The sequence below is a fragment of the Tupaia chinensis genome, unplaced genomic scaffold (assembly GCF_000334495.1).
Source record: "Tupaia chinensis unplaced genomic scaffold, TupChi_1.0 Scaffold000176_1, whole genome shotgun sequence".
Lineage (NCBI taxonomy): Eukaryota > Metazoa > Chordata > Mammalia > Scandentia > Tupaiidae > Tupaia > Tupaia belangeri.
In genome coordinates this window covers 964,455-976,341 of record NW_006159651.1, presented here as the reverse complement: position 1 = coordinate 976,341, position 11,887 = coordinate 964,455, and the positions used below count along the sequence as shown (strand labels likewise).

The 11,887-nt window shown below is 47.3% G+C and overlaps 1 protein-coding gene, 1 long non-coding RNA gene and 1 pseudogene across 2 annotated transcripts in view; all 3 read left to right on the top strand.

The window, feature by feature from the left end:
* Window positions 1-49, top strand: part of LOC102497506 (major histocompatibility complex class I-related gene protein-like) — a 7,625-nt gene extending 7,576 nt beyond the window's left edge. The window contains exon 5 of the mRNA XM_027770973.1: window positions 5-49. Within this exon, the coding sequence (XP_027626774.1) occupies window positions 5-49 (45 nt within the window). The remainder of the gene's footprint in view (window positions 1-4) is intronic.
* A 12-nt stretch (window positions 50-61) lies between these two features.
* On the top strand, window positions 62-3,074 carry LOC106734658 (uncharacterized). Its single transcript, XR_001370210.2, has 4 exons — window positions 62-254; window positions 1,273-1,465; window positions 1,562-1,606; window positions 1,793-3,074. It is a non-coding gene; the product is annotated as an uncharacterized LOC106734658 (long non-coding RNA).
* A 5,593-nt stretch (window positions 3,075-8,667) lies between these two features.
* Window positions 8,668-11,680, top strand: LOC102497084 (hsc70-interacting protein pseudogene; annotated as a pseudogene).
* Window positions 11,681-11,887: the final 207 nt, after the last annotated feature.

Here is an 11,887-nt window from a genome sequence, read left to right as displayed (position 1 = left end):
TCAGGGAAAGCAGGAGCCCTTCCTGAGACCTCAGCAGGGACAGGACTGAGGCCTGGGGGTCAAGGCCCTCACCTCCCTTCTCTTTGCAGAGCCGCCTTCTCACCTCAACATCCCGGGGTCATTTGTTGGCCAGAAACTCCCTGGAGCCACCACCCTTGCTGTGGTCCTTGGACTTGTGATCCTTCCAATTCTGGTCACTACAGCTGTGGCCGTCGCTAGATCCAGCAGGAACAAGCTCTCCGGCAGGCTAAGAGGTCTGGGCTCCTCTCTCTGACCTCAGGGTCTCCCCGGGGGGTTGGAGGGAGGTGCGACTCCCACCCCATTACATCTGGAGCCAATGTGGGGAGCCTGTGCTGCAGCAGCACCTGCAGGGACCTGGCCAGGGGAGGGCAGGAGAGAAGCTGCAGGGAGGGGAGGGGACGCCTGCTGGAGTCCAGAGCCCCGGACCAGGGTGGGCAGGTTCCCAGGGCTGCCTCTGCCCTGCAGGAGCTCCACCTGGGGGTGATTTCCCTGCTCCTCTGTGAGGTCCCAGGATCAGGGGCCCATGAGGCTGGAAAGTTCCAGAGTGCCTGGGAAGTGCATTTCTTTCTATGGGACCAAAATTCTCAGGTCCTTCTCTCTCAGGTTCCTAAATTTCTTTTTAGAAATTAATGGGGAATAAGCCAGGCCCAAACTGAACTGTAAAATCTGAAAGAAGACGGGACCAGCAGTTGGCGTAATGGCTATGTTGCTGGACTCACATGTAGTCAACCACAGTTCGAGTCCCAGACCCAGTGGCTTAAACTCATGCCGGGTGTGTGTGCATGCGTGCCCAAGATCCTGAGTGGAGAATGGAGGAGAAGGGCTTGTGACATGGCCTCCTCGCTTTCTGTCTCTCTGTCTCTCTCTGTCTTCCTGGCCAGCACATGCACCCTATAGCAAAAACCTCTCCAAAAAAAAGGAAAAAAAAAAGGGTGTGAAAAAAGGGAAAAAAAAGGGTGTGGTGTGTGTGTGTGTTGTGTGTGTTCATAAGTAAGTATGCATTAGTTGTGTGTGTGTATACACATGTATGTAAATAAGCATGCATGTGTGTCTGTGTGTGTGCTCCAGGGCCTCCTGGTACTGATGGTTTAGTGGTTGCTCCTCCCACACTCCCCCTCACGGGCTGTAAGGAGAGAAGGCCCTCCACCTGCAGGCAGGTGGGGGGATCAGGCTAAGTCCTGGGGAGACCCAGCGTCCTCACCATGGGATAAGGAAGCAGGGTCACAGTGAGAGGTCCCTCTCCCTTTACAGGATCCCACCGTAATGAAGGGTCAGGCACGTCCTCAGGGCTCTCCGGGATTACGTCAGTTAAACCTTACAAGCGTCCTTCGAGGCTGACAGAGCTACCGACCCACTCTACAGACGAGGACACTGAGGTCACCAAGAGGCTGGGTGACTCGTCGGGCTGAGCCAGGCCTGAGAGGAGACTGACTGCTGAGCAGAGGTAACCCCCCTGTTACGGCAGCTCCCGTCACTGTCCCCTGCCTCCGTAAGGGTCACCGTCTCCCGTGGCTCTGAGTGGCTTCTCTTTCTCCTCCAGGTGCTGAGACTGGGCAGTTTATTCCATTTCTCAGAGTCCCTACAGGTGAGTCGTGAGGTGTGAGGTGACACACTGGTGTGGAGCGTGTTTGTGGGAGGAGCCAGGAAAGGGAGGGTCCCGTCTGCTCAGTGGCGTTTGCCTCAGGGCTGTGAGGCGGGCTGTCCAGGGTGCGGGGTGGGGGTGGGGGTAGCAGGCCGTGCAGAGTTTACTCATCACTGGTTTATTTCACAGTCTGGGAGCACAGCCCCGCAGGGACCTGAGAGACCAGTGTCACCCACCACCCTCCAACCTCTGCTGGCCCCTACCTGTCTTCTCCCAGCTTGCCTACTAATATAGTAGGCAGTTATGAGCGGACAGTCCAAAGAGAGTAGCAGAAGGACACAGGACACACAGTCACCTGAGTACATCTATACCACCCACACAGCTCAACCTGTTGAAAATAGCACAATGAGGAATCTGCAGCCATCCAGCAAGCTCCTGTCAAACTGAAGGAGCAGCTACGTCATAACCCATCTCCCTCCTCAGTAGCATTTGTGCAGGAAGGGCTACCATTCAGCACACATCAGGTGGATACCAGTATAAAATGCCAGACCACTCCACTTGAGAATATCTTGCCTTCAGAATAAACGGGATTCCTCATTTCAGAAATGGGCCCTGCTAGCAAGCCTAGTAAAGACACAGGTTTATCCACTGCAGCCAGATACAGAGAGCGAAGAAGCAACTCTCAGCAAGGAAAGTCCCCTGGTCTTCATCTGCTGGTGGACGTGGCCTGCAAGCAGGAGCATTTTCCCAAGGAGGAAGAGCTCAAAGAGTGAGGAATGGATGACAAAATGTGATACCGTGCACGAGCTGTAGCTGGAGGCAGACTAGCCTTGCACATGACACACTGTTGGGATTTTTGTCAGTTCTGTTAAGGAAAAAACAAATTTTGGTTTTGTTAATTGAGAATTTTGTTACTAGGGAATTGGTATTACTGCAGCAGTCCAGTTCAGACTGTTTACCTTGACAAACTTCGAAACATCTAGCAGTGTGTGTTTTTTTTCTGCCCAGATCCCTTTCAAATTTAAAGTCCTGGCCTTCTGTTACTGTCAAGAAACATCTGAAAACTGCTGTGTCTCTGCTGATCTGTTGTCTTGTCACTCTCAGCCTGTGACCAGCACAATACTAGAAGGGTGTTCAGTCCGTCTGTTTTAAGTCACAGTGTGACCCCTGTAGAGAAGATGACATGAGAAACAAAGGCATGTGAGGTCACCAGGATCTCAGGTCTGCATGGGTCAGGAATTCCAGGAAAGAAACCCTGCGAAAGAGCTACTTTTCTAAGTGATTCACCAGGAAAAGCTCTAGCTTCCTAAGCAGCATTCTGTTTCAAAAGCATAGCGTCTGGACTTGAACCATCCATCATATTGAATAGCCCCTGATTCTCTATTAATGGGAGCATTCTTCTATTTTCATATCTTTCCTTAATTTTGGTAATACATTATCAGAAATGGTGAGAAGGCTTGTTAATATGGCACTTAAATGTTTCCTGAAGAAAAGTATTTTAACTGGTTTAATACAATTTATAATAGGTTTTAAGGGTTTTTATTTTAATATTACAGGATAGGAGGATAAAGGATGCATGTGTAATATTTTTATTTTGAAGGGGAGCTATGCAATGTATGAATGAAAATATTAAGAAATTTAACACAGTGGTTTTTTTTGCTATAGGGCGCATGCGCTCACCAGACAGACAGAGAGAGACATAGAGACAAAAAGCGAGAAATCACCCCCCAGGGAGGATGGCCACACCGCAATCCCTTCTCCTCTGTTCTCCTCTCGGGATCTTGGGCACGCACGCACACACGCCCGGCGTGGCGTGAGTTTTAAGCCACCGGGTCTGGGACGTGAACTGCAGTTGACTACATGGGAGTCCAGCGACATAGCCATTACGCTAACTGCTGGTTCCCAACACAGTGTTTTCTTCAGATTTTTGCATTCAGTTAAGTATAAATCCTCATTTATATAAGGTATGTATGTAAATTTGGGGAAAAACTGATTGGTAGTTATTTAGCAGAAGCTGTGCCCTTGATATTTTGGAATAGTTTCCATCTGGTTTAAGCTTCTGAGACAGTTTTGGGTAGTGGAAAATATGACCTATTTTTCTAACCTCTCCTATGGGACTTTAAATCTAAGTAGTAGGGATTGAGGGACTGCATTTTTTAGAAGAGGACATCTTGAATGTACAGTTTCTGTGATTGATCACTTACTTGCTCATCCAATGACAAGAGACTTTCTTATTCAAAGTATTTTAAATGGACTAGAACTTTCTTATCAGATTCTACCTCAGTTTTCCTAAGAAGCACTGTAGAAATAAAAGGGAAGCCTAGGAATATGAAGCTAATTAAAAAGAAAAGGCAGTTAGTGGTATGAACACAAGTACCGTGCCAGCCGTGGTGGGCTTACCAGTTCATTTCTTGTCTGACATCGTGCCTTCCCAGTGATGGCAAACTCTAGAAGTATTACAGAGGACTAGCTTTTCTGGAAAAGGTTGAGCTCCGTATTGGTCTACAGTAAATCAGTTTAAAGATATGTATTTAGATAAAGAATCTTTCGGGGATACTTCTTTTCTAAAATCTTTCTTTCCTCTTAAATTCTCTTTTCTGCCTACTTTTATTGTGGTCGTGGCTTTATTTTGCACCTAGGGACAGGTAACTAATTTTAGTGATCTGGACCCAAAGAACCAAGGACTTCACAACGCAGCTCAACACTCTCCCATCCTATGACACTAACACCTGCACGGTAAGGTGGGTCTGAGGAAAGGTCTGGCCACACTCCTCCCTCCTGTGTTCCTCTCACCCTGCCTCCTGCCATCCCTGCTGGGGCCCCTGGATGATGCGAAGTGACAGCGACTCAGAGAGCAGGAGAACTTGGCGTCTATGCTGGCTGACAAAGAGGAGGTGGGATGTCTGTCTTCAAGAAGCAGAAGAGCTGCCTTAGGGGAGAGTTGTGACAATCGTTTTAAATGGCTGTGGGGTCACTGTCCTCAGTCACAGTGTGGGAGGCAGAGCCAGGTCTCCATTGTCGTAACAAACCACCACGCCGTGAGCTGCTCAGCACACACGTGCACCTCACACGTGCTGTGGGTCAGAACTCGGGCACAACTACGCCGCTTCCTCAGCCTTTACAACTTCTTTATTCCTGGGGGGGGGGGCATTTAATGAAACCTTTTAAAAGTTCCACAAAATGTCAGTCACTCCACAAACTAACAGAGAAGACAAACGGATTACATGCTGTAATGATATTTATCTCACAGTTTATATTTCATTCGTTTGTATAACTTTTTAAAGATTTCTTTATCAGCTACTAAACATCTCGGCAATTTGGTGTGCATCGCTCTAGATTAAGCCACAAAGAATTATACTGATAACAAACTACAGGGGAAATGGAGATTAATAAATCAGCCTTATAAAATTTACATCTCCACACTGTTTCACAGCAAGATTGCTTTCTCCCGAACAACCTTCGAAAGCAGCAAACAAACCCTGTATTACATCCCTTTGACATAGTTTCAGCCAAACATATATTTTGCTGGAAATGATTAAATGGTGAGTATGTCAAATCCATCTTTTTTGTTTGTTTGTTTGTTTTGAGAGGATTTTTGCTATAGGGCACATGTGCTTGCCAGAAAGACAGAGAGAGACAGAAAGTGAGAAATCACCCCCCCAGGGGAGATGGTCACGCTGCAATCCCTTCTCCATTCTCCTCTTGGGATCTTGGGCATGCACGCACATGTGTCTGATGTGAGCTTAAGCCACCAGGTCTGGAATTCGAACCGTGGTCGCCTACATGGGAGTCCAGCAACATAGCCATTACACCAACTGCTGGTTCCAACTCCATCTTTTTTTAAAATTCTTTTTTTCTGAAAAAAAGGATGATCATGAATAAGTCTATATATTGACAGAAAAAAGTGGCACCGCAGGTTTGCTGGCATGACTTGATCTTGACTGTCTCAATATTGAGTGCGCTTTGTCCTGTTGTTGCTGTTGTGTGTGTGTTTTCTCCTGCTACCGTCGGGGAGATTTTTTTGTTTAAGTGGGAATCTAAAAATCTCTTTAGTTCTCATGTATACATGCACAAACCATATCACTTAGAGCACATGCCTGTTACGTAATTCCACATTGTCTAATCATGAAATCATAAAGACAAATGCCTGCAGGGTGTTCCTGGTCTGAGGCCTCAGGGATGGGAGGCAGCCAGGCCCCTGCCCTGCACGTGTTTGCACAGGCTGGGCCATCTCTGAGCAAGACCCACAGGTCCTGGGCTGGACCAGATAGTGACCAGTTATGGGCCTGGCCCAAAGGCCACAGCTTTGGCTGGAAAGACGTCTGTGGGGCTGAGAGCACCTTCGCGGAGGACGTCCCCTTTCCTGCCATGGTTGTTCTGCCCCGACCAGGCTCTCCCTGGCTTCACGCCGCCAGGCTGCAGTTGTCCTCAGGATGAAAGCCGAGGTCCTCCCAAGCCCACGCGGCCTTCCCCAGAACGTGCCCTCACTCGGACTTGGTTTGGCCGCTGTGCTCCTCCCCTCTAGTCTCCATCCCAGCCCTGCCGTCCCGGCCTCCCCACAAGTTCCATGTCCGGGGCTTTTGTCTCTGATGCTTTCCTCCCAGAAGTTTCTTGCCCGTTCATCTGGACCACCTCCACTTGGTCCCCAACCCCAAGTGTAATTGTAAGTGGTTGCTGGGAACCAGATGATAGAATAAAGATGTAACCAAGAGAAAATTTCATTGACGTGGAAACACCACAGCAACAACTGGGACAGTCTTGGGCGCCTGAAGTCCAGAACGCTGGACAGAGATCAGCATGGAAAACTATGTGGATCATTCCCCTCAAGACAGGCCCAACAGGAGAGAACCTATGCAGTGTCCCCGCCAGGACCGTATGAAATGTGTGGGTTTTTTTTTTTTTTTAATAATTTATTTCATTCCATCTGTTGTTATTATTTTTTAATTTGACCAGAGAGAGAGAGACAGAACAAGCAAGGAAGCAAGTGGCCAGATCCAAGACTTGAACTGTAGTCGGTCATGTGGGAATCCAGCACCTTTAACCACCATACCACCTGCTGGCCCCCATATGAAATGTTAGTCCCAGATAACAGTAATGGCCTGCCAGAGTTCATCTTTCTTTCTCTTTTCTGTTTTATTTAGTATTATTCTATTTGACCTTATTTATTGTTATTATTATTTTCCAGTTAGATCAGAGAAAGACACAGAGAGAGAGGGAAAGTGAGAAAGTGAACACCAGGTCTAGGACTTAAACCGTGGTCAACCAACTGGGAGTCCAGCGCCTTTAACCACCATACCACCTGCCAGCCCGCCCCAGAGTTAATCTTTCCTCAAGAGCCCCCTTCTCCTCATGTAACCTACAGCGATCACTCACCCCACACCCTGCTCAAGCTAGTATGAATTGTCTGTAGAACTAAGCATCCGGGCTCTCAGCCCTTGAAGTTGATTCCCTCCTCGCACGCTTCTGTGTCTGTCTCTCTATATCCTGGTGCCGCTCCTGCATTCAGCAGACTGGATCCGGCAACAGTGCACTTACCAGCTCATTCGGCTCATTTTGAATTCAGTAAGACTAGCAGAGCCGGGCCGGGCCGGCAGGTGGCGTGGTGGTTAAGGGTGTTGGATTCCCACATGGCCAACCATGGTCTGAGTCCCGGACCTGGCAGCTTGCCTTCTCACTTTCTCTCTCTCTCTCTCACTCTGTCCCTCTCTGGTCAAATTAAAATTAATTAATTAATTACATTTTGTTAAATAATTCTTTAAATAAAAAAAAAAGACTAGCAGAGCCGTCACATAGTCACCACTTAATAAATGTTTCCAAAATAAAATGAATGTGGGGTTTTCTTTTGTAATTCAAATTATTTTGAATAGCTAATACATGCATGCTTTTAGTTTCTGTTTTTTGGGGGGAGGTTTAGAGAATTTTTGCTATAGAGCACATGCAGTCACCAGAGAGTTAGAGAAAGTGAGAAATCACCCCCCGGGGGGATGGCCACACCATAATCTCTCCTCCTGCATTCTCCTCTCAGGATTTTGGCCACACACGCATGCACACACACCCGGCATGAGTTTAAGTCACTGAGTCTGGGACTCCAACAATAGACAGCCGTGTGGCCTTACCCACCATGCCACCTACTGGCCCCTGGGTGTTTTTTGCATTGTTTTTTTTGTTTGTTTGTTTGTTTGTTTTTAATTGTCAGAGAGTGCATGCACTTACCAGCAGGAGATGGAGAGACAGACAGAAAGAGTGAGAGGAAGCACCTCCCGATGGGGTTTAGTCATGCCAAGATCCCATCTCCTCCATTTCTCCATCCCATGGGTATTTGGGACGCCCACCCACATGTGCCAGCATGGTTTTTGAGCTTCCAAGGCTGGGATTCAAAAAATGGCCACGACATGGGATACAACTCCTTTTACCACTAGGCTAGGGGATCAAACCGATGCACAGATTTTAAAGATTCAAATAATAAGGACCACAGTTGGCATAATGGTTACATTGCTGGACTCCCCCGTTGTCAACCATGGTTGGAGACCTAGAGCCGGCAGCTTAAAACCCACGCGGGCTGAAAGGCTGTGCGCAGAGAACCGTGGCTCATCCCCTCCCCCACTCGCCTTTGCATTCTCAGGAGCACCTGGGAGACTGAGGTGCAGTCTGTAGCTCATCGCCTGCCACAGGCCTCTGCACCCTAAGACCACAGCGTTTTCTGAAGTATGTGGCGCACACGCGCAATCCCTTCTGTCCTCTTCAATGAAAGCTCAGCAGCTCAGTCCCAGGCCACTTGTTCTCTAGACACTGGGAGGATCTGAATCACCCATCACCACTGACAACAGTGCAGGTGACTGGTGAGCATCGGGAAGGGAGAGCAGCAGGGAGATCGCCAATCGCCTCCTCCCGCACGCCTTTTAAACGCTCAGAATTAACTCGAAGAACCTAAGAAGAAACATATAAATCACCAAGACCTAGAAACCATGGCAGAAGCACAAGAAATGTGAGCGACCAAGAAACCCCCCCCCAGGGAAATCATCAATTCCTCATCATCCACAGATAGCACAGGGGAACTCGTGGACATGTCAGGTAAACAGTTCAGGATATTCATAGTGACAAAGCTAAATGTGGTGGAAGAGAAAAGAGAAAACTCCAGGAGATATAAAAAAGTCCTTTCACAATTTAAAAGAAGAAACAGACACCATGAAAAAGAATCAAATGGAATTTTTAGAGATGAGACTGTAATACAGGAAATTAAAACCTCCCTTGAAAGTATTAAAAGCAGATTAGATCATGCAGAAGATCAAATCTTCAATGTAGAAGACAAAACCTCTGACCTAGAAAAAAATCATCAAAAAGACTGAGAAAATAACCAAGAAAAATGAGGACAATATACAAGAAAATACTAGATACTATTAATACTAGATACTATTTAGATAATTGGTATCCCAGAAGATGAAGAAAATAATAAGGGAATTGATCATTTATTCCATGAAATCCTGGAAGAAAACTTTCCAAACCTAGAGAGGCATGCAAAGATCCAGACCAAAGAAATATAAATATCCCAAATGGAATCAACCAAAGAAGATCTTCTCCAAGACACATCATAGCCAGATTGGCCAAAACCACAGACAAAGACAAGATACTAAAATTGGCAAGAGAGAAATGTCAAGTTACTTACCAAGGTTATCCCATCAGGTTAACATCAGATCTCTCATCAGAAACAATGCAGGCAAGGGACCAACAGTTAGCGTAATGGTTATGTCGCTGGACTCCCATGTAGTCGACTGCAGCTCAAGTTCTGAACCTGGTGGCTTAAAACTCACGCTGGGCACATGTGCGTGCGCACCCAGGATCCCGAGAGGAGAATGGAGGAGAAGGGATTGTGGAGTGTCCATCCCCCCTGGGGGGGTGTGAGTTCTCGCTTTCTGTCTCTCTGTCTTTGTCTGTCGAGGGAGCGCACATGCCCTATAGCAAAAACCTCTTCAAAAAAAAAAAAAGAAAGGAACAACTCAGCCAAGAAAAGAATGGGGAAGTATATTCAAAGCGTTAAAGGAAAAACAATTTCAACCAATACTACTTTACCCAGCAAGTTCATATGGGGAAAAAAAGATAAAAACATTCTCAAATAAACAAAACCTGAAAGAATTTACCAACTCCAGATCAGCTCCTATGTGTGTATATGTGTATATATATATATATAAAATATCCCTATGTATATATGTGGGAAGCTGCACACCAGCAAGTCTGCCGAGGTTCCTCAGAGAGCAAACAATTGCCATGATTGGTTACCTTCACAAAACCTGACCTTCGAAACCTTGCTCTGATTGGCCACTAGAATCCCTCAGATTTGCATATCCGGCACCTCATGATTGGTCCAAAAGCAACCAATCATAACCCACCGTTTACAACCAATCACGGCCCACCGTTTACAACCAATCACAGCCCACCAGTGTGTATATAACCACAATGCCTGGCCCACAGTAGCCAGATAACCAGGAAGATGACACAGATGACCAGGAAGAAGACGACGACCAGGAGAGCCTAAAGAGCTGAAACACCGCACAGTCTCCAGATGACCCTGAAGAGCTGTAACACTACATCATCTCTGGACGACCCTGGAGAGCTGTGACACTGCATCGTCTCCGTGCTGCTCACAATAGACGACACAAACCTGAAGAGTTGTAACACTGCGTCATCTCCATGCTGCACCGTGCTGCCCACAATAAACAGACGACACTAAAGACACGGTGTCGTCTCCGTGTTGTAACATTACACTGCTTGTCCCGGCTCTCACTCCTTCACTCAGGAAACCTGTTCAGCTGTCCCCCGGGTTGGGACACCTGGTGCCCGAACAGGGATGGGACAAGATAGACAAATATAAGAGAACATAAAACAATCAAGAAAATGACTCTTAATGATAGGAACATGGGGCTGGAAGGTGGTTAAGGACACTGGAGTCCCACATGGCTGACCACGGTTCAAGTCCTAAACCTGGCAGCTTGCTCTCTCACTTTCCCTTTCTCTCTCTCTCTCTCTCTCTCTCTCTGGTCAAATTAAAAAATAATAATATTAAATGGAGTTAAATAAGTAATTATTTAAAAATGATAGGAGCATATCTGGAAATATTGATAATAATGTCGAATGTTAATGGATTAAATGTGCTAATCAGGAGACACAGACTGGCTCAATGGATTTAAAAACAGAAACCCTCCATCTGTGGCCTACAAGAAATGCACATTATGGATAAACACATACACTAAAAGTGAAGGGCTGGAAAAGGTATTCCATGCAAACAGAAATCAAAAAAGGGCTAGAGCCACGATACTGATTTCAGACAAAACAGGCTTTAAGACAAAAACTATAAGAAGAGCCCATTGTACGCGTCGTGCTGAGCCGGTGCCGGGGCCTGATGTCCCGCTCCAGCCTCCTCAGCCGCGCTCCCTCCCTCTCGCCGCTTCCCAGCCACGGACCCACGCAAAGTGAGCGAGCTCGAGCTCCGGTGCCTTCGTGAAAATGTGTAAGCAGGGTCCGAGTGCCCTACACACCCAGGAGAGGCACTCCTTGAGAGAGCGGGTGGAGAGCGTGGGGGTAAAGTACCACCAGCTACTCAGAAAGCTAAATCTGAAGAGCGTATGGAGGAAGAAGAAACAGATTGTAAGAAGGCGGAGGAAAATGTAAAGACAGGAACCACCAAGAGAGGAAGTGATCTAGAAATTGACAGAGAAGGTGGGATTGAACCAGACACTGATGCCCCTCAAGAAACGAGAGATGAGAATGTAGAGATAACTGAGGAGATGATGGACCAGCCAAATGATAAGAAAGCAGCCGCCATTGAAGCCCTAACTGATGGTGAACTACAGAAAGCCACGGACTTGTTTACAGAGGCCAAGAGAGCCAGTGTCATCATCAAATTACAGAAGCCATTGAAATTAACCCTGATTCAGCTCGACCTGACACGTGGGAGGGAAAGCTCTCAGATTTCTGGGCCATCGGGAAGAAGCAGCACACGATCTTGCCCTTGCTTGTAAACTGGATTATGATGAAGATGCTAGTGCCATGTTGAAAGAAGTTCAACCTGGGACCAGCAGTTAGCGTAATGGCTATGTCACTGGACTCCCATGTAGTCGACCGGGTTCAAATCCCGGACCCGGTGCTTAAACTCATGCCGGCTGCGTGTGCGTGCATGCCCAAGTCCCAAGAGGAGAATGGAGGAGAAAGGGACTGCAGCGTGGCCATCCCCCCGGGGGGGGGATTTCTCGCTTTCTGTCTCTCTGTCTCTGTCTGTCTGGCAAGCGCACG